The 25,910-nt window shown below is 42.7% G+C and overlaps 3 protein-coding genes across 4 annotated transcripts; 2 read left to right on the top strand and 1 right to left on the bottom strand.

Annotated features, from left to right (window-relative positions):
- Window positions 1-307: 307 nt before the first annotated feature.
- tbc1d23 (TBC1 domain family, member 23) lies at window positions 308-14,159 on the top strand. 2 transcript variants are annotated; one of them, XM_076081505.1, is made up of 19 exons: window positions 308-397; window positions 1,362-1,470; window positions 2,703-2,808; window positions 3,269-3,473; window positions 4,985-5,108; window positions 5,199-5,323; window positions 5,419-5,465; window positions 5,713-5,816; window positions 5,939-6,061; window positions 6,897-6,989; window positions 7,074-7,244; window positions 7,365-7,407; window positions 8,010-8,116; window positions 8,216-8,358; window positions 9,290-9,334; window positions 9,984-10,072; window positions 10,287-10,422; window positions 10,605-10,799; window positions 11,385-14,159. In XM_076081505.1, exons 1-19 carry the CDS (start codon window positions 360-362, stop codon window positions 11,467-11,469), a joined length of 2,088 nt encoding a protein of 695 aa, XP_075937620.1. In that variant the 5' UTR covers window positions 308-359; the 3' UTR covers window positions 11,470-14,159. The 2 variants fall into 2 exon arrangements, with proteins under 2 accessions (XP_075937620.1, XP_075937622.1); XM_076081507.1 differs by lacking the exon at window positions 9,290-9,334.
- Window positions 14,160-15,667: 1,508 nt separating this feature from the next.
- nit2 (nitrilase family, member 2) lies at window positions 15,668-21,058 on the top strand. The gene is made up of 10 exons (XM_076081508.1): window positions 15,668-15,840; window positions 16,004-16,122; window positions 16,907-17,027; window positions 17,469-17,557; window positions 17,640-17,733; window positions 17,825-17,899; window positions 17,980-18,058; window positions 19,144-19,242; window positions 20,201-20,256; window positions 20,393-21,058. Exons 1-10 carry the CDS (start codon window positions 15,813-15,815, stop codon window positions 20,494-20,496), a joined length of 864 nt encoding a protein of 287 aa, XP_075937623.1. The 5' UTR covers window positions 15,668-15,812; the 3' UTR covers window positions 20,497-21,058.
- LOC142938249 (ICOS ligand-like) lies at window positions 20,468-25,253 on the bottom strand. Its single transcript, XM_076081518.1, has 6 exons — window positions 25,219-25,253; window positions 25,002-25,120; window positions 23,558-23,881; window positions 23,181-23,468; window positions 22,903-23,088; window positions 20,468-21,282 (listed from the first exon to the last, which is right to left on the bottom strand). The coding sequence occupies exons 1-6, from the start codon at window positions 25,251-25,253 to the stop codon at window positions 21,230-21,232; spliced, it is 1,005 nt and encodes a 334-aa protein (XP_075937633.1). The 3' UTR covers window positions 20,468-21,229.
- Window positions 25,254-25,910: the final 657 nt, after the last annotated feature.

Below are 25,910 nucleotides of genomic sequence, written 5' to 3'. Positions count from 1 at the left end.
AGCAACAGCAGTCTACACTTAAAGGAGACGTATGCTAATTTTCAGGATTTTTGGGTTTCTAGTATGTTCAAAAAACACTTTATTTTCCTCATACTTTCTGTCTGATAATTATTTTCATTATGATAATAAAATAATATTAACAGAAAAACTAATTGTTATAATAATTATAGATCATAATTATTTTCATTATAATAAAATACTAATATATTAACAACACAAATATTTGTTATTATAATAATTATAGATAATTCTTTAAGTGTTGACATCTTTCCGACGACACAAAGCTGCTCATCGATGACAGCGTTGTGCGACACCTCGGCCGTGTTGACGGCACTTGACGTGTCTCCGTCAACACAACAATGGCGGATGCCGCGGAGGAAGCTCTTCATGGCAGCTGGTCAGTCAATGTTTGTTGTCATCACACTTAACATTATTTAATACGTTTGTCAAACAATTGCGTCGACTTCAGCCGACAGTACGCGATGTACAGAAAGTAAACACGAGTCTGCTAGCGCTGGATGCTAACCCGTAACTAGCCTGGATGCTAACCTGAAACTAGCCTGGAGTCCGTTAACGTTACAGCTAGCCGGCTAACGTTAATTAGCCAAGTTGGTTCAGATAAATCAGCAGCTCAGTCAGTCAGTCAGTAGTAGACACAAACGTGTTTTTAAACTAAGACCCGTCAATCAATGTAATTTATATTTACATTACTTTATTTCCTCACATTGACTCGTTTTATAACCGAAGCTTGTTAGCCAGTAAGCTAACAGTACCTAGCTAGATAGCCGGTGTTATGTGGAGTTCTGCTTCCGTTTAACCTGAAACCCAAGCGTAGCCTCGAACACTTAATTACCTGGTTTCTAGTGCATTTGTATGAATATATATTTGGGCTTGAAATTTCTTTATTAATATTTATGTAGAGAAAAACACAAAATTCAAGCAGCAAATGATAATCTAAAACATAATAGATAATTAGTAGACTAATCGATTGTTTTGGTCTCGATCGACTGAGATGTCTTTAATCGATTGTCATTATTTCATGCTGAATGAGTGAACACATCTCTGGTAAACACACGATTTAAAGTGTTTGTGTTCATTATTTGTGAAGGAACTGAGTTTTACAGATCTGTTGATTTAAATCAATTAATCGCTGAGTTAACTGAGACTTTCTTTGGTTGAGGACGGCCCTAGTTCACAGTATAAATAGACATGACTACAGATAAGTTATCACAGTGAAGCATCGTGTTCCGCAATGACTTTACAACCTTGTGAGAACTATTAATACACGTCACCCATAAGAAATGTTATCTTTAGTTTTTATGAACATTTATAACTGTGTGCTGGTCCTTCCCGGTCTCCAGGGACCAGGATCTAGCTGAGGCTCTGGACTCAGGCTCTGACATGGAGATGGAGCGAGGCATCATCCAGGTCCAGGAGCATTCAGCTCAGCACAGGGCCAAGATGTGGAAGGTGAGCAGAAGCCTGACTCACTGCACTTTAAAACGTATACGTTTATTTAGCAGTAAGCATTCTTCTGTTATTGGAGTCAGAATGCTGTAGAGAAATTACTCTCATCAGACTGGAAAGACCAGCAGCTCAGGCTCAGATGATGTAAAGGCCATCATGCCTTTAAGACACACCCACATTTGAGCATCGGTTGGTTCTACTTTAAACAATTAGTTAACACCTGTTAATGTCTACCTGTTCGTACATTAAAGAGACAGTAGTGGTGTTCTGTAGTGTGTGTGTGAGGTTCTCCTCCACAGTCAGGGTTCTACTGCAGTAGATGAGTTCATAGAACAGACAGGAGAACCAGCACGGGAGCAAAGTGATGTTCTGCTGTCGACGTATGTTAGACTCTAACAGAATGTCTCTCAGTTGAAGTGAAGCTATATTCAGAATGTCTTCACCTCTTCACCTTGCTGTCAGACAGACCTTTCTGAGGGGAACTCAAGCTGTTATCTATGATCTCTACAAACACACCAGACTCCATTCACTCAAACACTGATTCTACCTCTCAGGACACAGGAGCTGCTGCTCTCCTGCTGCCTCCATCTGTTACTGAGGTTGTGTTGTTGTGTCGCTTTGGTGTTTTAAAGAGTTAATTCAGATTCACTAAAGTCTCTCAACAACGCAAACACACCAACATATACTTGCTCATTTAAGTAATCTGGGGAATTGATAAGCAAGCAGTTGGAATAACACAATTATCTTTTTTTTTTTGCTACAAATTATTAATTAACAGACAAGTACAATCCAATAAGAGTTATTGACCATCATGTCAACACTGTTCAGTTGTTTTTGTTCTGATCACAAACGAAAGTTTGTATGAAGCAGAACGTCATCCAGCAGTTCTGATCTTATACAGTATATCAGTATATCAGTATATCCGTGTGCATCAACATGTGAAGCATCAACCAGCTCTTAGCTGCTTATAATCATTGTAATTTGCTTAATAACTAAAGCTCATTTATTTAGTTAATCAGACATTTTGAGGCAGATTGCAGAGGTTCCTGTTGTATTCGTCTCTAAATATCACAAGTTAATACATAAAGTCGTACAGCTGCTTCTCCATAGATCAGTTTATTCACTAGTGGAGCAGAAGTCACTGATTGCAGGTCAGTCTCAGTCTTGTACATGTGTTTAGTTGAGTCTCCCTGTAGCTGAATGTTCAGCTGTGATTCCCTGTTTTCTGCTGACAGATCGCTCTAAACGTCTCCGGTAAAGGAGACAGTCTGTCTCCGTGGGACGGCGTCCTGGACTTACCAGAACAGACCCTCATTCACAACCGCAGTCAGCAACTGATCGGTGAGTCGATCAATGAGCTCTGGATTCCTCCGCGCAATCCTGGATTTTGGAATTGGTGCAATAAAAAGTGTTAGTCAGCACTATTTAACAGCAAGTGTGAGGAGGAGTGTGAGGACTGGTTCTAAAGCTTCTTCTAGATCAGCTAATTACAGTATATCAGTATTACAGTATTACAGTATATCAGTATTACAGTATATCAGTATTACAGTATCACAGTATCACAGTATATCAGTATATCAGTATTACAGTATTACAGTATATCAGTACAGCCACAAATACAAAGTAGGTGTAACAAAGTCCAAAACAGCCTGATCTTTGTCTGACACTGAGCAGAGATCTTGTAGCTTCAAACGATTCTTCATGATGGTGTTAAACCTCCGATGTTTGTCTGCTTCCTCTTCCTGAATGTTGAAGTCTACTTCTGTTCTCACACACGATCTGCTTTGTTTCCCGTGTTCAGACCAGCTGGACGTGTCGGAGGACGAGAGGCGCGACACGGCGTGTGACGTGGAGTCCGTCATCACGTTCTACTGCAAGTCACGCAACATCTGCTTCAGCCCGGAGATGAGCTGGCCACATCTGCTCAAACCGCTGCTGGGGCTCCGGCTCCCCCGCAGCGACCTCTACAACTGCTTCTACGCTGTGATGAACAAACACATCCCCAGGTGAGCGCTGACCTCTGACCTGTGACTGTTGTTACACTCCGTTATAGACGAGAGGAGGAGCGGATCATTAAAGTCACGGAGCGGATCAGCAGAAAAGAAACAAGGAGCCAGTATAACTTTTAGATCCATGATCATATTGCCGCCGATACTAATCATTGATCATTGATGATCCATATTAACAGATACAGATCACTTTGTTTGATTATATCAGCTGGTCTACAAGAATCCAGACTGTTTATTTTCACCACCGTCCAAAGAATCATTTTAACTTCTTTGAAGTCAGTAAACCATAAAAAAATCCAAAATGTTTTACTTTTACTTTGTTTTTATTAATCTTTAGAGTTTATTTATATAAAAACACACAATTCAAATGATCAGGAAATAAAATATTGTATTTTTATTGATTTAAATAAATTTCTTCATTATTATCTTTAATGCTGTATAATAATGTGTTTATAGCTCGTGTTAGAAGTTAAACATCTCATAATTCATCTCTAATATCTATTTTATATTCATGTGAAAACATCTCCTTCAAACTACTGGATTTATTCAAGTTTATCACCAAAACTACATTTTACAGATGACATGTGAACACATCATGATAACGTTATAATGTACCTTCATAATGTAACTGAAGGGAACCTCAGTTGGTTAGCCGTTAGCGGTGCTGCTAACGTTACTAGCTCTCCTCCTGTTGGTTAGCCGTTAGCGGTGCTGCTAACGTTACTAGCACTCCTCCTGTTGGTTAGCCGTTAGCGGTGCTGCTAACGTTACTAGCTCTCCTCCTGTTGGTTAGCCGTTAGCGGTGCTGCTAACGTTACTAGCTCTCCTCCTGTTGGTTAGCCGTTAGCGGTGCTGCTAACGTTACTAGCCCTCCTCCTGTTGGTTAGCCGTTAGCGGTGCTGCTAACGTTACTAGCTCTCCTCCTGTTGGTTAGCCGTTAGCGGTGCTGCTAACGTTACTAGCTCTCCTCCTGTTGGTTAGCCGTTAGCGGTGCTGCTAACGTTACTAGCTCTCCTCCTGTTGGTTAGCCGTTAGCGGTGCTGCTAACGTTACTAGCCCTCCTCCTGTTGGTTAGCCGTTAGCGGTGCTACTAACGTTACTAGCTCTCCTCCTGTTGGTTAGCCGTTAGCGGTGCTGCTAACGTTACTAGCTCTCCTCCTGTTGGTTAGCCGTTAGCGGTGCTGCTAATGTTACTAGCTCTCCTCTGATTGGTTGTTTACAATGAAACATCAGAGATCAGAGACTAGAAACACATGTTCTACTGAGTCAGTTCAACTTTATTTTATTTACACTCTGATTGTTAAAGTTAAAACTTTATTTACACTCTGATGGTTAACGTTTAAACTTTATTTACACTCTGATGGTTAACGTTTAAACTTTATTTACACTCTGATGGTTAACGTTACACTGTGAGGGGGTCAGTACGGATCACAGATCCACTACGGTCCGCTACATCACTACTAGACAGGAAGTGGAGGATTAAAATCGTTCTGATCCGTTCGTCTCAGGGACTGCGTACCAAGCGGCCGGCCCTTCCACCTCTACAGACTTCTGCTTCAGTACCACGAGCCGGAGCTCTGCTCCTTCCTGGACACCAAAAAGATCACACCCGACTCCTACGCCATCAACTGGGTTTGTTCCGTCGTCATAGTTCCGGCCTCTCCGAGTCATTTCTGAACTGCGTCTGAACTCGAGTGTCTGAGCTTCTGTTTTCTCCAACAGATGGGAAGTCTGTTTTCCAGCCACTGCCCCCCCGATGTCACCCAGGCCTTGTGGGACTGCTACTTCCGGCAGGCCGACCCCTTCCTCATCTTCTTCCTCATGCTCATCATCCTCGTCAACGCCAAGTAGGCATCCGCTACTGAGCACTAGCTCGCTACATGATCGTAGGGAGGAACCGTACATGTGAATCATGACTCGTCTCTGTTTGATTTTCCCTTAGAGAGGCCATTCTTTCACAAGAAGGAGACGGCAGAGAGGACATCATCAGTAAGTCTGTCATTTCTTTGAGGGCTTGTTGTATCTAGTGACGGGTATCGTGAGGATCTTATCATCACTAGTACTCTCATCGATGCTCTTATTGGTTCTTTTTGATTATTTTGGGAGGGAAAAAAAGACAATTAATTAATAAAATAATACACATTTCTTTATTACATCTTGTATATAAACAATTAGTCCCCTTTCGGGGGGCGTCCCTCTTCATATCTCGTGTTAAACGAGACTTTCTTTGTCACAGAAATGCTGGAAGAGTCTCCTTCTCATCTGGAATCGGAGGACGTTGAAGATTTGTTTTCTCTGGCTCAGCATTACCAGAGTAAGACCCCTCTGTCTCTCAGAAAGGTAAATGTCTTTGTTTGTGTCAGATACACAGATACATAGTGCTGACACACAGGGAGAGAGAGAGAGGCACAAGAGATCTCATTGTTTCTAAGTCCATTATTGTGTGTTTGCTGTTTCTATAGATGAACCAGAACCTGTTTGGTAGCAGCCTGGTGGCTCTGAAAGAGGAGGACACTGATCTGAGTCAAGCGCTGTGTCTGCCTGTATCCGTCCCCGAGATCCTGCAGGCCAACCAGCTGCAGCAGGTCAGTTGCTGTCTCTTCACTAAAGTCAGCCGTGTGAGGAGAAAGAAAGACGATCATGTGATACTGACCGGTGCCAGAAGTGTAGTAGTCGATAACAACAAGAGTGAAATTCCACGATTCTCCAACAACAACAAAACAGTGAATCCTATGGACCTCAACATGCACTCCTTTTATTAGACATCTGAACATTACCATGAAACAACAGCTAATGTGTTTTAAGGGTAAGGAGATCAGGAACGTCGTGCCCCTCACCTGAAGAGTTAAGAAAAAGAGCTGTCGCACTGAAGTCTCTTAATCCTGCATCCTCTCTAGTGTCCACCAGGGGGCGACTCCTCTGGTTGTATAGAAGTCTATGAGAAAATGACTCTACTTCTCTCTTGATTTATTACCTCAGTAAACATTATAAACATGAGTTTATGGTCTCAATCTCTAGTTTCAAGTCTTCTTCAATACAGCATGATGTTCATTTAGTACATTATGGTCCATTTAGAGTCAAACAGACCATAAAGCAGGGGATGCTTTAGGGCGGGGCTACACAGTGATTGACAGGTCTCTACCAGAGACGTATACAGCGTCTCTACGTCACTCCTCCTCAGTCCAGATATGGTCACTTCCTGTTCACTGGTTGAGAAAAAACAAGATGGCGACGGTCAAAAAGTCAAACTCTTTGCTTCAAAACATCCACAAACCAACGAGTGACGTCACGACGACTACGTCCATTTCTTATACACAGACTTTGATGCCGCTCCTGTCAGGTCCAGAAGAATCTCTGGTCTCTGCAGTACTGTACAAAAACAGTTCTCTTGACGTTCCTAACGATGGATTTGGCTTTCAGGACGGGGTGCGTTTCTTTGTGGTGGATTGTCGGCCTGCAGAGCAGTACAACGCTGGTCACCTGTCCACGGCCTTCCACCTGGACTCCGACCTGGTGAGAGGAGACGCTCCTGATTCTGTGTGAAGAACATGAACCTTTACGTAGTAAAACATGTGGTTTTTCTTTTCCTTCTCTCAGATGCTCCAGAACCCCTCTGAGTTCGCTCTCTCTGTGAAGTCCCTCCTGGAGGCTCAGAAGCAGTCGTTGGAGTCCGGCTCCGTCGCCAGCGGGGAGCACCTGTGCTTCATGGGCAGTGGGAGGGAGGAGGAGGACATGTACATGAACATGGTGCTGGCTCATTTCCTCCAGGTGAGAGACTCGAACAGAGAAGGTAGCTGGAGAGAAGAATAATGATGTTGTGATCTGCTTCCTCTTAAGGTCAATGGTCAGCTTGTGTTCTTCGCTAACATCTTTACTTTTCTGTTCCAGAAAAACAAAGAATATGTCAGCATCGCTAAAGGAGGATTCATGGGTACGTAGATGAGAATACTGGGACACTCGGGGCTAAATGCATTAAACTCACAGACAGAAATATACATTGTTTTCATTGCTTCATGTCCAACTCGTATCAACCTCAGCTGGCTCTATGACACATGTTTGCATGGTCGAGAGGTAGAGGTGGGAAACAATAGATTCCCGTAAGAATGAAGATTCTTCTCTTCTAAGATTCTGTATCAAGTCACAACTTCCACAAATGTATTTTAAAACGGGTTTTTTTTCTACAAAAAATCCTGCAAAGTCAAAGTATTATTCTGTCATATGTTATGTAGAATCATTGTTTTGATTGGCCAGTTTCTAAGAAATTAACAAACGAGTGTATTTATGTAACGGGCAGTATTTATTTTTTAAACACTTGTTACTGAGAATTTAATATATAAAACGTTTTAGTAAAAAGTGTTTATTTCTGCAAGTTCGGCATGAATAAAAGTCACCTTTTTCCTTTTGTGTGTTTACATTATTGCAACCAGTTGACGTAACTTCTTCAAATATAGAAGCTCGATAATCTTATGTATGCTTTATTAGTGCCCAGCAGACTAGTGAGAAGTGAAAACTCAGAGATTTGTGTGATTTCAGCCCTTCAAAAGCATCTGGTGGACATGAACATCGAGGGTCTGGACTCTTCGTACCTCCACTGGATCGTCAGCACATCTGGATCTCACAGCAGCCTCAGCTCCGCGGATGTAAGAGGCCAGAAACATCTGTACAAATTAGAAGGTCACTGTAGCTTCATGTTGCTAGTTTTACTTCAGCTCCACATTTCTGTTTCTCTCCTGATGCAGGGAGACTCGCTGAGTAGTCCTGGAGACGGCAAAGGCGTCAAGTCTTTGGTCAACAAAATGACGTTCGCTCTGAAGTCCAAGTCAGTGAACGTAAAGGAGAAGATGATCAGCTTCATCGAGAATACCGCCACCCCCGTAGACAGGTGAGAACCCTCCACCGCCCCCGTAGACAGGTGAGAACCCTCCACCGCCCCCGTAGACGGGTGAGAACCCTCCACCGCCCCCGTAGACTGGTGAGAACCCTCCACCGCCCCCGTAGACTGGTGAGAACCCTCCACTGCCCCCGTAGACAGGTGAGAACCCTCCACTGCCCCCGTAGACAGGTGAGAACCCTCCACCGCCCCCGTGGACGGGTGAGAACCCTCCGCAACCCCGTAGACAGGTGAGAACCCTCCACCGCCCCCGTAGACGGGTGAGAACCCTCCACCGCCCCCGTAGACGGGTGAGAACCCTCCACCGCCCCCGTAGACAGGTGAGAACCCTCCACCGCCCCCGTAGACGGGTGAGAACCCTCCACCGCCCCCGTAGACTGGTGAGAACCCTCCACCGCCCCCGTAGACTGGTGAGAACCCTCCACTGCCCCCGTAGACAGGTGAGAACCCTCCACTGCCCCCGTAGACAGGTGAGAACCCTCCACTGCCCCCGTAGACAGGTGAGAACCCTCCACCGCCCCCGTGGACGGGTGAGAACCCTCCGCAACCCCGTAGACAGGTGAGAACCCTCCACCGCACCCGTGGACGGGTGAGAACCCTCCGCAACCCCGTAGACTGGTGAGAACCCTCCACCGCCCCCGTGGACGGGTGAGAACCCTCCGCAACCCCGTAGACTGGTTTTACTTGTAGTGGAGTATTTTCACAGTCTAGTATTAGTACTTTTACTGTAGTGAAAAGTCTGAATACTTCTGGTCATTTGGGTTTAAAACATATTTACACCTGACTGAACATGTTACCAGGTGTATCCTGTAGAAAATGCAGCAGAAATGAACAGCGACTATTAAATCAGACAACTGTAAACTGACATTTAGTTTGACTTTGTATTTTAATTGAAGCTACCTTGTGCCTTATTCCACGCTAGAATGTCGTTCAATCTGCCGTGGCCAGAGAAGGTGGTTCCAGATCGGTAAGAGCCATCGAGCTGTTTTCGTCACCAGCATGTCCACTGGCTGTAGACCCGTCCAGTGCAGCGGGATTGTGGGAGACCGTTAGCCTGTGTCACATTAACGCATGCTCAGAATATCAGCATCTCTCACTCATGTAACAGCACTACAGCTACGAGACGTTTGAGATCCGTCCTCATGCTTTCACTAACAACATGAAGCCGCTGGGCTCTTTCAGGACGCATCGAGTCATCTCGACATCCACAACTCACCGAGTCCGTCGTCTGAATATCTGAGGTGTTTTTCGTGGAACCTTTTAGCTTCACTGCTGTTTTGCTTGGAGATGCACTTAACAAGTCTGTCTTTCCATTCCATAGTTGTTCTTCTGGATGATAGCCAGGGCTGTGCAGAATACACTGTTACTACTAAAATCAAACATATGGTATTCTGCAAATAGCCCTGAATATCATACACGGACTAATCTCGCTCCTCTGGAGTATAAATGTCTCATTTAACCTCTTTCTTTATATTTAACAGCATAACTGGCAGAGGAGGTCTTCATGCCATCACTATTTGTGTGCCACCTTTTCATTTCTGGAGCTTCACATCCTTCACTCAGCGCTGATGTGACGCTCCAATTTGCCCTTTTGTGTTTTTGTTTTCCATATCTAGACATGTGAGCAGCAGCGATCGCGTCGGCAAACCGTACCGAGGAGTGAAGCCCGTTTTCAGTATTGGTGATGAGGAGGAGTACGATACAGGTAAGCTGTACGGAAGCCTTTTGGTGCCACACTAGAAAACAGAGAAATGGATCAGTATGACGTATAACGTGAAAAGTTAGTTATGTTAAGATAATTTCATGTTATAACAAGATATCATCTTGTTATAACATCTTGTTATAACAAGATATCATCTTGTTATAACATATCTTCTCATAATGACAAGATGTCTTGTTATAACATCCCCCCCCCGCAGATGAGATCGACAGCTCCTCCATGTCGGACGATGACAGGAAGGAGATTGTCAACATCCAGACCTGGATAAACAAACCAGATGTAAAGCATCACATTCCATGTAATGAGGTGAAAGAAACCGGTCACATGTTCCCCAGGTGAGTGTGTAAAGATAAAAAGTATATATTCCTCACATCACCCCGACTCCCAGGTTTGCGTCATTAGAGGGGAAGTTTCATTTAACCGTGACTAATTCCCACTTCTTTAAAAATGAGAGAACGAGAGGAGTCGCAGTAACTCAGGAGTCCACGATTCTTAACTCCGACTGTTGTTCTTCCAGCCACCTGTTGATCACAGCCACTCACATGTACTGCCTGAGGGAGATCGCCTCCAGGAAAGGCTTCACCTACATCCAGTCCAGACAAGCGCTGAACTCCGTGGTGAAGATCACGTCCAAAAAGAAGCACCCAGAACTGATCACCTTCAAGTTCGGCACCAACAACTCGGCCGGAGTGGAGATCTCGGCAGTTGAGAGGTGCTCATCCACAAATGCAGATATGAAGTTTTAAAGCTGTGATTTAAAAATGGCTAACTTTCTCTTCAGACGCCACGAAGTTTTCTTCAGCGAAAGAAGATGCAAATTAGCAGCCTTGATAGTATAATTTAACATTTTTGGAAAAAGTGTTAGATGAGACGATCAATTCCACCCTCAAGATGTTATGCTAAATATTTAACTAGAGCCAATAGTAGGCAATTAGCTTAGCTTAGCATTAAAACTGGCAGAAGGGGGGAGACGTCTGCTTCTCTCCAGAGTTTAAAAATATGTAAAAACTTTGGTTTAACGGGGAGCTGCATGCTGTAACTATTCATTCCAGTCTTTATGCTAAGCTAAGCTAAGCTAATCGTTTGTTAGCTGTAGTTTCACATTAACCTTACAAACACAAGAGTGGCATCACCTTTCTCATCTAACTCTCTGTAACATTCCTTTAACACACTAAAGTTCTCTTAAAAACAAGAATTGCATGAATTGGCTTTGAACATTTAGAGATTATTCTTGCAGATAAAGTGTGTATATGTTCTGTTGGTAGTTATTTGTTAACTTTGCTACTGTGTCCCTCAGATATTTGATACCCAACGCTGGCGACGCCACCAAGGTGATCAAGCAGCAGATCATGAAGGTCCTCGACGCTCTGGAGAGCTCGTAAAGGGAGACGACGGGGGGGCGTCGCCGTGACACAAACTGTGAGGAGAGTCTCTGTCTGCCGAGAGGGAAACCGTCTGTCCGGCTGTCCTCCCTGCTGGACGGAGCCCGTGCAGTGTTGACTGGGAAACCCCGTGTGTCAGGTGTTTCTTTGCACACGGTGGACACACACTGCCGGCTGCAGGACGAGGGACAGACAGACAGTGTGTGTGTGTGTGTGTGTGTGTGTGTTCAAATACTTAGGTGCTCCTGCAGTCATCCAACCATTCTCTTACATTAAGTTAATAATAATATCGGTTATACTGTATGTTTATTCTTTATCGTTGATAAAAGATGGGAGATCTCATTGCAGTGCAATTCTACTAACTTCTCTCTGGCCTTAAGGTAGCATACTGACTGACCTGTTCAATCACTACATGACTGAGCTTTTGTCTTAAAGGGACAGTCAGGGTTCTACTACAGTAGATGAGTTCATAGAACAGACAGGAGAACCAGCACGGGAGCAAAGTGATGTTCTGCTGTGGACGTATGTTAGACTCTAACAGAATGTCTCTCAGTTGAAGTGAAGCTATATTCAGAATGTCTTCACCTCTTCACCTTGCTGTCAGACAGACCTTTCTGAGGGGAACTCAAGCTGTTATCTATGATCTCTACAAACACACCAGACTCCATTCACTCACTGATTCTACCTCTCAGGACACAGGAGCTGCTGCTCTCCTGCTGCCTCCATCTGTTGCTGAGGTTGTGTTGTTGACAGACTTTGGTGTAAAGATTCAGATTCACTAAAGTCCACAACAGAACATTACTTTGCTCCCGTGCTGGTTCTCCTGTCTGTTTCTATAAACTTCTCTACTGTAGTAGAACCCTGACTGTGGAGGAGAACCTCACTTTAAACGTCTCCATTCTGTTCTCGTTTTGTTTGTTGTGAGCGTAGTTGCAGCTCAGTCTCATAGTTGACCTCTCAGATGTGTTTAAAGCAGATTCAATGAAGTGAACATGAGTCGAACATTAACATCCCAAACATAACATAGCAGCATAGCCGGCTTGATAATATTGATTTTGAATAGAAGTTATGTTGCTCCATATCAGCACAGACCTTTGACAGAGTGTCTGGGAGACGCGTATAATAATGAATAACCTCACGTCATAGCAGTCTGATGTAGCTCCTCTGGACTGCTTTAGTATTACAACAGGAGCTCCGCTGGTTCAGTTATTTACAGCCTGAGCACCTCAGTATTGTTACCATCAGATTCAGTATAATATTAGTCAATGCCCAAAAACACATTGCTAACTTCCACCTACATAGAAAGTAAAGGTGTCTGTGACCAGGACAGAGCTTTGAAAGGAGTGAAAGATCGTTTGTAATATATATTTATGTGTATATTTATATATTATTGTTTTCAGATCCAGTCTGTCCTGTCCGTTGTGTTAGTCTAAACTCAGCAGCTTTAGTTTGTTTTCCACCGTTGCCTCAGAGCCTGTGATGACGTGTGATGACGGCAACATCTCACCGTGTATTCGCTGCTTTTCTCTTCTGATCTTAAACTCGGTTTTCTGACTTTATTTTCTTCCTCGCTTTGTTTTTGCAGAATCGTTTGGTTTTGGTTTAAGCTCCTGTCCAGAGAGGGTTTGTTGTCTCTTCTGTCTGTTCGGACTGAATGAGGAGAGCTTTTAGATTTAGAATACGAGCGTCACAAACTAAAACTTTAATTAAAGACACTTTAAACTACGACAACCTATTGGGACCATTGAAGGTTTAAAAAAAAAAAAAATAGTTAAGAAGCTGAGGGAGAGAGGTGATAATCTGAGAAAAACATGAATATTCTCTGAGATTATAAAGTCACAGATTTACGAGAAACATCTCCACGTCACCGTTGTAACGTCAGCTGCCGTCTGAATTTTGTTGCTCCTTAAGTCGTGTTATTACGGTAGAGACGACCTCTGACCGAGAAGGTCCTGAAAGATACGCGTACGCGTTTTCTTTTGTTCTTTTATGAAAGTGAATAACTTCTAATATAATTACAATATTTTGCTCTCTGAAGGTTTATAATGTCAGAGAATATTCATGTTTTTTTCTTGTAAGTTTGAGTTTCTTTACCACTAAAATCTTAGAGTATAGTTTTTTTCTCGTAAATTTACTAATTTCATCTCAGAAAATATAAGTTTATACTTTTGAGTATTTGAGTTTTTCCTTGTTAATTTAACACTTTATTTTTGGAGAATATAGAAATTTGAGATTTTTTTTCAGTAATTTACCACTTTATTCTGAAAATATTTTTTTTCATCAGAAATTTGCTTTTTTTTCTCGGTAATTTACCTCTTTCATCTCAGAGAATATCAGTTTTATTTTATATACGGGTTAGTTTTTTCTCAGATCAACCCTCCCTTGTGGTCTTCCTCCGTAAATTGAAATACATTTGTTCTCCTACTTTGGTCCTGACACGCCGTCGTATAGATCTGCTCTGTCTTCACTCTGGTCTCTCGTAGCATCCCCATGTCATTCATGCACTGTGCTGTAGTTATGTGATATTTTGTCAGTATTGACTGGAACTTCCTCCATCGAGAGTCTTTACGTTACCGACAGAGGACGTCACCACTAGTGGAAATGCAACGTGTCTCGAGTGTAATTTGCACCTTAATGTACTTCTATTATTTTCTAAGTGTTTCCGATTTTAATAAATGGAGATTATTCGACTTGTTGAAGTTTAGTGATTCTTGTGTTATGGGACATATATGTAAATTAGAATAGTGGTTATATTATAATACAATAGAGACAGTAGTTTCCTCTGTTTCAGATCATCTACTGCGTTCAAATACTAGAACCAAGTACATTTACTTAAAGTCGTGAAACAGAAGTTAGATCTTTATCTTCTGTACTTTGATGTTTTCTCAAATGAAGCCGAATATTTGAGTGTATAGACACAAGAGGGATTTAAATCACACCCTTTACAGTTGATTGGACTGTTAAAAAGTGGGCGGGCTTACATCTGAGTGCAATCAAAGACACGCCTCCTTTGATGCTACGTTGCAGATTAGTTGATGTATGTCATGATATTATTGGTCGTTACTAGCGTATGTAAGCAGATCATTTTACAGGAAGAACAAATTAATGACTTGTACAAGAAAACGTCTTCGTATTTTTATAATTGTTAGAATATAGTACAGTTTTGAGGTACTTGTACTTGAGTTTTCGAGTATATGCTTCCTTATACTTCTACTCTACGACATTTCACAGTGAAATGATGTACTTCTTACTACATTTTTTCACACCGTCTCTACGTCACTCTTCCTCAGTCCAAATATGGTCACTTCCTGTTCACTGGTTGCAAAAAAAAACAATATGGCAACGGCCTTAATCCAAGATGGCGACGGCAAAATCGCCGAACTGGAGGCTTCTAAGCATCAGTCCACAAACCAATAAGTGTCTGTGGTTCACATACATTTGGTTATTTGGAGTTCCCACAAACTGTAAATTTAGATGACTTTTCGGGAGAGGGGGGGGAGTCTTAAAGAGACAGGCGCTAAAACAGAGCGTTTCAGACAGAGTGCATATACAGGTATATTCAGACAGACAGTATAAGAAAAATGTTTTTTTACATTAAATCCTGTAAACATGTTCTTGTAGAAACCCCAAATACAAGTATGAACCTAATGCTAAGCGTTATATGTCTCCTTTAAGTAAATGACCTGAGTAATTCCTCCACCACTGACTACAACAATAAAAGCTTTACACTGTTGTAAACATATAAACCTGGAACAGGAAGATGATGATTTCTGTGTTTTGAAATGTTGAACAAGAGTCAAGAGAACAAATATCTCCTGAAAGAAACAGCAGCCGGCAACATGAATATATGGTGATTACAGTCCTTAGATCTTTATCTAGACAAAGGTCTTTAGCTTCAATTTATTTAAATAAAGGTCCAAATGTTAAAAAAAGCTAATTCTATGTCGTGTAAACATGAAGTATATTCACATGTTTATAATGAGTAAACTCTGCAAGTATCAAGTATGTTAATGTTTAGTCAAGTATGTTAATTTTAAACTAATGTACTCTGACGCTGATTGGCTGCAAAAACCCCACCCCCCTGCTGACATGCCTTCTCCGCTAAACTTCACAATAAAGGTTGTTAGCTTTACGTAAGCTCTCGCTATTTCGTCGTAGAGTGCCTAGAAGATAGAGGAACACTTAATTTCCATCTCCACGAGTTCATTATTATTGTTTTGTATCGTTTTTTGTTTTGTTTTACCGGACCTGCATGACGTTGCGCTGATTACAAGCTCTTATTTTGAAAAACAAAACGGTCATCCGGTATCAGGTGCCCAGTCTGCTCTCTGGACGGCTCATACATGTCCGCTGTATCTAAAGCGATGTCCAGTAAGTAGTTATGTTTGTGAGTTATTTCAAAGTTGTAGATAAATACTATACACGTTAAACCGAGTGAATGTTGTATTTAAATGTTTTCTACAGGCTGTAAACGGCTCTAAATGTTGACGCTGTTGCTAACGTTGGAGCTAACTGTCTTGTTTTTTTTCCCCAGAATTCCGTCTGGCGGTGGTCCAGCTGCACGTGACGAGCGTCAAAGCGGACAACCTGAGCAGAGCAAGGAGGCTCGTGAAGGAGGCGGCGGGACAGGGGAGCCAGCTCGTGCTACTTCCGGTGAGGAGGAGTAGGAGACGCTGCTGGTCATCTGTATCACGTTTTCTCTATTTAAAGTTACTTCAAGGAACTTGTGAACCAGTCTCAGTCTAGTCCTGATCCTCTATATGAACCAGTCTCAGTGTAGTCCTGGTCCTCTATCAGACCTCCATCAGTAAAGAGACCATCAGAGAGAGGATGGTCTGTTTCTATAGAGTTACTCTTGATGCTCGTCATCGGAGCCACCGGGTCGGATTCTGGTGAAACCAGATGAACTCATGCAGGTTCACCAGAACCTCCTTCAGCTCAGACTCCAGCAGAGACCGGTCCACCGTGGACAGACCCAGATCCCCCAGCAGAGACCGGTCCACCGTGGACAGACCCAGATCCCCCAGCAGAGACCGGTCCACCGTGGACAGACCCAGATCCTCCAGCAGAGACTGGTCCACCGTGGACAGACCCAGATCCGGAGCTCTGGAGGGAGGAGGAGAGCTCAACTCCCGGCAGCAGCATCTCCTCCTCCTCCTCCTCCTCCTCCTCCAGGAGCAGAGCTTCTCTCTGCTGGAGACCCAGGACGTATTGCTGGACCCGCTGGAGGGAAGGGAGGCACGGGAGAACCAGGACTGAGAGGGGCAGACTGTCAGACCCTGCTGCAGTAACATGAGAGGTTTTCTAAAGAGAGTCTGGTGCTCAGAGACACTACAGCTTTAGTCCAGTGAAAGTTCCTCTGAGTAACTTTAAACAGAGTCCTCAGTGAGTCTTGAGTCCATCATTAACGTCTCTCTGCTCTCTCTCACGTTAACAGGAATGCTTCAATTCTCCGTATGGAACCGGCTTCTTCTCTCAGTACGCTGAGAGGATCCCAGGAGAGTCCACCCAGCTGCTGTCAGACACGGCGAAGGAGAACAAGGTGTATCTGGTGGGAGGTAAGGAAGCTTCTGACCGACACACCAGGGTCCATAGAGGAGAGCATTCTACTCCACTGTGACTTTGCATTTCAATGTTTACTTCTAATGATTATCCTGCTCAATACTGAAACATGGAAATATTCACTACACAGTATTATATCGATTCGATTTGTTTCTTTTTTTTCAGAAAATATTTAGAGTTAAGGTGTCAAATAGTTTTAAACATTAAATAATCACACAGCTTTTTACTGTAAAATCACAGGCTCTTCATGTAAACCTGCTAATGTCACCGCTCTCTTCTTTATTTATTTTATTTAGCGTGTAATTATCTATCTATATATCTGTATATCTATATATCTATCTACACCTGCTTTATGACATTGTGTGATCTTACTGCAGCAATAAAAACACAATAAAGCTGCTGATGTTCTGCATGACGATGTTCTCCATGTTCTCCAGGATCGATCCCTGAGGAGGACGGAGGGAAGCTGTATAACAGCTGTACGGTGTTCGGTCCTGATGGAGATCTGATCCTCAAACACAGGAAGGTCTGAGTTCATCTCTGGAGTTACTTTACTTCACTAGAAGATCACAGCAGCAGGACAGTCACATGGTTTCTCCTCTTTTAAGATTCACCTCTTTGACATCGACGTTCCGGGGAAAATCCGCTTCCAGGAGTCTGAGACTCTGAGTCCGGGTGACAGTCTGTCCACGTTCGAGACACGTAAGTGACTCTTGTCTCCTCTCCGTGGAATCTCCCACAGCTTAAACGAGCTCCCTCTGACCCCCGTTTTCCTCCGTGGTTCCTCCCTCAGCGTTCTGTAAAGTGGGCGTGGGGATCTGCTACGACATGAGGTTTGCAGAGCTGGCTCAGCTCTACAGCCGGAGAGGTGAGCGGCCGATTGGACCGGAGGTTTTATTTATAGAGGTGTGAGGTTCGAGTGGTACCGGTGTGTCTTTGTGTCCTCAGGCTGTCAGCTGCTGGTCTACCCCGGAGCCTTCAACATGACCACGGGACCGGCTCACTGGGAGCTCCTTCAAAGGGGGAGGTGAGACCCCGAAACCACCTCCCGGTTTAGAGAAGAACCACCGATCTGTTAGAGGGAAGACCTCTTTAGAGGGTTGATTCACGTCTCATGAGCACAGTTATTCTCTTCTTTTACAATCTTGCATTCTTATTAAATAATATAAGATTATCCTTTATTAGTCTTACAACGAGGAATTACAGCAGCAACAACAAGAGACATCATTAATAAAGTATCGTAAAGTATCGTAAATAAGTAATCAAACAGTAAAGGTATGATAGATAAGTAAACCTTTAAAAAACAAGTAAACCTTTAAAAAACAAGAACAACTCAAATAAATAAAGTTCTACTGAATGCTTCATATTATTAGATAATTAAATTACTTAAAATTAAGTAATTTTAAAACTATTAATTACTATTTTATAAGCACGCTAAATAGAACTTGATGCTGAATTCTTTGATTGATGTAATTAGTTTTTAGTCTCTTTAATGTGAATTTAATTTGATGTTTTTATGTTATTTTATATAATATAATAAAGAATATAGTAAACTAAAACTGACACTAAAAAGAAAATAAGCATTAAAAAATATAAACTAAAAAATGAGTTAACGAAATAAAAATCCTTTAAGAGAAACTAACCCTGAACGATATTATCTGGTTAAAAAACTAACAACAAACTAACTAACTAAAACTAAACTAAGTTTATGAAACACATTTTGAGGATTTATTCAAACTAAACTATAATTAAATAAAAACAAATTGAAAACTATGATAAACGTGATGAGAGACTTGAAGAAATAACTTTAACTAAACTCTAAAGTTCTTTAATATATATCTGATCATCAGAAACAGACAGACTGTAAAATATAACTTTTAATGCTTTACATATGTAAATGCGTTTTATTTATATTTTTTTATCGGTCAAATGAAAAAGATATTTTAGACTACAGGTACATGTTTTCTCCATGTTGTGATATTTATGATATTTATGAATCACTTCATATGTTTTGGTATTCACAGCCTCCTAGAGGAGCTCCTAAAGACAGTGTATCACCGTGTCATGTGACCTTAGTTGTCTCCTTGTCTCCTTTCCTTGTCTCCTCCTCAGGGCTCTGGATAACCAGGTGTTCGTGGCCACAGCGTCTCCTGCCCGAGATGAGGCGTCCTCATATGTGGCCTGGGGTCACAGCACCGTGGTGAACCCCTGGTACAGAAACACCCACAACATGTTTCCTCTGACCTTGTCTCCACTCTGTCTCCTCGTCTCCTGTGTCCTCCTGCCTGTGACCCAGAAATCATCTTGAAAATCACATTTTAATGCCTCAGTTTGGTTGTTTTTCCTCATGGAAGCTTTCATCACACATGATGTGTTCAAGGACCGTTGGAAAGATGACAATCTGAGGATAATGTCGTTTTTTTTGCCGATCATTTTTAAAAGAAAACATGCTTTTCAAGTTCAGAGGGTTAACTGAAGTTGCTTTAAATTGTTGAGGAACCAGGACGCGAGGAGAGCAGGCGAGGAAAGGAAAGGAATCAAGGCTGTACAAACTGAGAAACGAGAATAGCCGCGTGTCTGACTGTTGTCATGTGCAGTGAAGGCAACACGAGTTAGTTTGTGAATGAAAGGTTTGAAACAATTCAAACCGAACAGATGAAGAAATCTGCTCAAAGTAAAACAGAGTTCACTACGTTCAGAACCGCGCTGGATGTTTTCTACTCACAGCAAATACTTTCACATACTTTAACGTTATAAATATGAAGTTATGTATTATAACGTTCCTTTAAGTTGACTAACAGACGTATTATCTTCAGGAATACACAAAATATTTAAAGTAAATTCCTGTGAGAGATAATTATCACGTACTTTATTATTTGAGTATTATTACAGATGTATTAACGTGTAATTAACATTTTAGTATCGTAGCTGGTTGAGGTGAAGCTTAGTTTAAATACTTTATATATATATATATATATATATATTACATATAATAGCTATCTATCGATCTATCTGTCTAATCTATAACAAAACATCATTTTTAATAAATGTTTTATTTATAAAATCTTCATTTGTCCAGTAAATATAGTATAAAGTTCAGTATTTATCAATACACTTGATGAGCAGCAGTTTCTCTCCTTTTGATATTTATATTTCTAACTTGTTTCAGGGGGGAGGTGATCTCTAAGGCCGGACCAGAGGAGGCCGTTATTTACGCTGACGTAGGTGAGTGGAGGAGGAGAAGAAGAAGAGGAGGGGAGGAGAAGGAGAAGGAGGAGGAGGAGAAGAAGGAGCGGTTTAACTTTGTTAAAAGTCTCGTTGTTGTTTGTGTGTATCTGAACCCGGTCTGATCTGATTCCAGACCTGCAGTACTTGGCCGACATCCGGCAGCAGATCCCCATCACGGCTCAGCGGCGGGACGACCTGTACGCCGTGACCTCAGTGGGGGGGGGAGGAGCCAGCTGATCATGTGACCTCCAGAGGAACGTGGTCTGTCTCGCATCGGACTCACCGATTTAAGAGACGCTCTGTTCTTATTGAAGGATGGAGCTGAAGTCTGACGCATCATTTATCAAGTAGAAACAAACGTGTGCTGGTTGGAGCTTCTCTAATGTGACGACTTTACAGCTGCAACAATTAATTGATTAGTTAACTTTTAAATGAACTATTGTTGATGATTGATTTATTGGTTTGAGTGATTTTTTTTTTTTCTAAAGAACAAGTCATAATTCTGATTCCAGCTTCTTGAACTTGAATATTTTCTGCTTTTCTTTCCTCTGACAGTGAACTGAATATGTTTGAGTTGTGGACGTCGTCTTGATCTTTAGGAAACACTGCACATTTTATAGAATGTTTATATAAAGCAACTAATCGATGAATCACCAGTGAGTTGAATCTCTACATTAGATCTTTAGACAAAAATATTTCTGCTGATGTTTGATTTTCAATAATATGAACTGAATTAAAGTAAGATTCAAATGTAAATTGTCATTTTCTGTATAGATGTAAATAAATCCGCTGCAGCGCTGGTTTGAGTCTTTATTGAAGCTTGAAACAAACAGAAGAATTGTCACAAAGTAACTTTATTTAAATCTCTGGATGTTAACCTGATAAAAACCAGCGATCACAAACAACAAAACTAAGTATTTACAAATCAGTGCTCTGTTTCCTCGAGTCAGAAAAGTCTCGAGTATTCGTTTCACACGTCGGTCTCCTTCTTCTCCTCTTCCTCAGGTCTCCTCCTTTTGTATCCTGAACGAAGAGCAAACATTTATTTCACATATTCTTCATAAAAGATAGTTTAAAAGTATCCGCAGAATAAAACAACCTGTGATTTAATATTATTTGTATGTATTTCTCATTCTCTTATATTTAATGTTTCCTTTTTTTTTTTCATTACATTCGTGCAACAACGTTGGATGAAGTTGCTTTTACACAGAATCCTCTTCTATATTATCTTGTCATTTTATTTGATCTTTTATATGATTATTGCTCTTTATTGCTGAGCTGACTTTCATGTGACTGATGAAGTGAAACTGATCAAACAGAAACAGCTGCTTCAGAACATTTAGTCAAACACAAACCTGTTTATTTATTGGATGTCATGATGGTAGATTCTACTCCAGGGTAGAATAAATGATAATCAGTTTTAATGGTCAACTACACTAAATATTTTTAAAGATTCTTCTTTTCTTTTTTGTCTTGTGAAATATTGGAAACCATTCTCTTCTCTCTCTCTCTTCATTTCCTGAACTTTAGAATACATTTTATACTTTCTACATTTAACAGGGTTTGGTTCCTTCAGGAGGTACAACAGGTCGTCAACTAATCCAAAGATCGACGGTTCGATCCCCAGATCCTCCAGTCTAGTTTCCTTGGGCAAGACCCTGAACCCTGACATCTGCTGCTGTGGGTTCCAAAACCCATATTACCTTAAAATAAGATGATCCTTTATTAAATCACATCAGGAATGTTTCAGTATGCCAGAAAAAGATTTAGGTTGTCCCCAATAGATGGTATTTAAAGCGCAGTATGTCAAAAATACCAGGATGTTCTGTTCTGACCCACAATCCAGATAGTTCAAGCTGCCATGATATGATGAAGTAGTTTGTCCCTGTTTCAACGCATACTGCATGCAACGTACGTACTTATAGTAAAAAGAAAAACGGCGATAGTGTCGAGCGCTTTGAGTGTTCAGAAGACTAGAAAGTCCATTCACATCGACTTCCAGCCCCCTTGATGAGACCACCGCCATCTATTTTGAGCTCAACTACACACCTGTATCTTAACAGAAAAACCTCCCAGAACACCATTGGTGTCTCTCTACTGAGCATCAGTGATATTGGTGACAAGAGGTGCCTGCGCAGAGCTCAAAGGTTATTAAAAGACAAAACCCACCGCAGACACAACCCGTTCACTCTGCTGCCGTCTGGAAAGAGGTGCAGAAGCATCAGCTGCTGAACCACCAGACTTCTTTAATTCATCCTCTATTTCCATATATAATGTAGGTTTTTTCCTATGTAGTAAATTGGGACTACAATCAGAATTGTTGTTGTGCAACCCTGTTGTACAATGACAAATAAAAACCCTTGTAACCTTGTATTATAAACACTAAGAACCCAAACCTCCTCTTGAGGTAGTTTCCTGCTGCAGTCATAGCAACATAGTTAGACCAAATAGATCTTTAGGACACATGAAAAGTCCCTGTGGAAACCTTACCTTGATATTTTAACTATTATTTTATTTAAGGTTACTGAGAGGAACTTTCATGTAGTGTTGATTATGTCGCCCCCTGTGGACTAAAGTGGTAGTGTCTCTGAGCACCAGAGTCTCTTTAGAAAACCTCATCTTACTGCAGCAGGGTCTGCCTACCTCTGTTCAGATGCTGCTTTTGGAACTCTTTCTTCTTCTTCTTGCTCATCCTGTCCAGGTGAATCTGGTAGATGACGCCCACCAACACCATGACCCCGACCACCGTGCAGAGCGCCGTGCTGAAGATCCACATGGCCTCCGAGGCTCTGCCGGTCACCACGGGGCCGCCCCTCACTTTCACTCCGCCTTTGCAGCAACAAGAGAACCAGAGGTTAGTGCAACAGGTGGTGTTGTGAGTTTTTTTTGGGGTGCTGGAAATCACTGAGCGAATCACTCACTGGTTGTGGACGTCAAGTTTTCGTTCATGGACGGGTTCTCCACGACGCACGACACGCTGGCGTCCTCGGAGACGTTGAGCATCAGCTGGCTCGTGACGTTGTACAGAAGGGAATCCGGCAGCGCCGCCGCCAGTGTCCTCACCGAGCCGTCGGGGGGGTCCTCGGTGTCGTTGATGAGCCAGTAGACTGCAGGTGCAGGGAACCCCCCGCTGGAGTGACACCAGAAGGCGCTCTCGCCTCCCGGCCCGGCCTCCTTCTCCCTCCGCAGCAGCGGGAAGCTGAAACTGGCTGCAAAACAGCCGTTAAAGACAACGTTAGCTCCTCTAAATACTCGTCCTGACTTCCTGTGTGTGATTGATTGATTGTTGGACACTGACCTGCGGTCCTGAGGCACACGGTGCACAGCTCGGCGCTGTGATTCTGCCCTGAAGTGACGAGCAGACTGTAGTTCACTCTGTGCTCCGAGGGGTCCACCGTGGGAAGCTGCAGGGACAAGTTTCCCGTCAGCACGGCATCCAACGGGGTCGTGGCCCTGTTGATGCTCCACTCCTCCACGATGCCATCGTCCCTCCACACCGACCGGAGCACCACCTCCTCGCCTCTCCTCCACTCGATGGTGACGTTCACCGAGGTTTTTAACTGGGGGCGAATGCAGGGCAGCGAGACCGACTGTCCGACGATACCGAGGACGCACTCTTCCTCTGAGGACAGACAAGAGAGACAAGACAGTAAAGTATCAGTGGAGTGGAGAGTAACCGAGTACTTTTACTCAAGTACTTAAAGTTACTACGATGAACTTTCAGTTCTCTTGATTCTGGTGGTCCCTGTGGACTAAAGTGGTAGTGTCTCTGAGCACCAGAGTCTCTTTAGAAAACCTCTCATTCTACTGCAGCAGGTCTGACAGTCTGCCCCTCTCAGTCCTGGTTCTGGTTCGCCCGTGCCTCCCTTCCCTCCAGCGGGTCCAGCAATACATCCTGGTGGTGTCGGTGTTGGCTCCCAGAGAGGAGAAGCTCTGCTCCTGGAGGAGGAGGAGGAGACGCTGCTGCTGCTGCTGCTGCTGCTGCCGGAAGCTGAGCTCTCCTCCTCCCTCCGGAGCTCCTGGATCTGGTTCTGTCCACGGTGGACCGGTCTCTGCTGGAGGATCTGGGTCTGTCCACGGTGGACCGGTCTCTGCTGGAGGATCTGGGTCTGTCCACGGTGGACCGGTCTCTGCTGGAGGATCTGGGTCTGTCCACGGTGGACCGGTCTCTGCTGGAGGATCTGGGTCTGTCCACGGTGGACCGGTCTCTGCTGGAAGATCTGGGTTCTGTCCACGGTGGACCGGTCTCTGAGCTGAAGGAGGTTCTGGTGAACCTGCATGAGTTCATCTGGTTTCACCAGAATATGAACCATATGACGACTGGTTCCTATGAACCAGTCTCAGTCCTGACGATTTACTACTTTTTTCTGTTGAATGATTCTAATAGTTTCAGTGTGATCTTGAGGTTTGGACTCAACAAACAGTGACGGTGTCACGTTGGGCTCTGGGTAGTTGACACAAACGTTTGTCACTATTTTCATTAACCAAAATAATCAGCAGATGAATCCATAATGAAAATAATGAGTTATTAGTTCAACCAACTACAACAGTACAATCCTGTTTTTCCATTAATACGCGAGTAATACTCTAATGATAGTATATATAATAGTAGAACAATCACAGTTTGAATACTTTAACTACATTTTACCGACAGATTAACTGTAGTAGTAGTAGTAGTACATGATGTGAATACTTGCAGTACTTCAGTGTACCAGGTACATGTCAGTGTGTGATCGTCTCACCCAGACAGGCGCAGAAACCCAGGAAGCTGAGCAGCAGTCCGCAGCTCCACAGAGCCGCTTTGTGCGCCGTTCGTGCGCCAAAGACACAGAAACCATTCAAAGACCTGTTCCTCCTCAGACTGGAGAACGAGCACAGACCCATCACCGCTTTCAATGTGCCCGTGTGGCTCCACTTCCCTGTCAGCCTGTTGCACAGCTCCGGGTCGGATGCGCACACCTTGTTTCTCCCTGAGTGAAGTCACAGCCGGTCATGTTGCGGCTTGTTGAGGCATCTGACTCTGTTCCTCTGTCTGATGTAAAGCTGACGAGCAGTGAGAATTAAAGAGATTCTCACTCACAAATAACCTGTAAGGCCTTTTTACTGTCCATCAGCATAGATCCTGCTGAGAGCCTTGATGGGAAGGTGTCCGACCTGTTTGACCTGTATAGGCGGCGCACGCCTACACAGCGTGACGTCATGAACCGCCGAGATTCAACTGGTGTTAAAGTGACAGCGAGGAACCTTTACCTGGTTCTGAAGGGAGGCTCGGGACCAGAACCAGAACTGAGAGGAGCAGACTGTCAGACCCTGCTGCAGTAAAATGAGAGGTTTTCTAAAGAGAGTCTGGTGCTCAGAGACACTACCACTTTAGTCCACAGGGGGCGACAACATCAATATTAATTAAAGTTATTGAAGTAACTTTAAATAAAATGATAAAGTTAAAATATACATTATATACATACACATACATTAAAAAAATAGAAAAAAATAGAAAATAATTAATATAATAATATTTTTTTCATTTGTTTAACATCAAAATAACATCAAAATAAAAAAATAACTAAAATAATGGTGGGATTATATATAAAATATAATTCCATTATAAAATATAAAATATAGATACATTGATTCGAACGTGTTCTAACGAT

This window comes from Anarhichas minor, unplaced genomic scaffold (assembly GCF_050575085.1).
Source record: "Anarhichas minor isolate MPS153535 unplaced genomic scaffold, ASM5057508v1 ptg000081l, whole genome shotgun sequence".
NCBI classification, from domain to species: Eukaryota; Metazoa; Chordata; class Actinopteri; order Perciformes; family Anarhichadidae; genus Anarhichas; species Anarhichas minor.
This window is presented reverse-complemented; position numbering and strand designations above follow the sequence as displayed.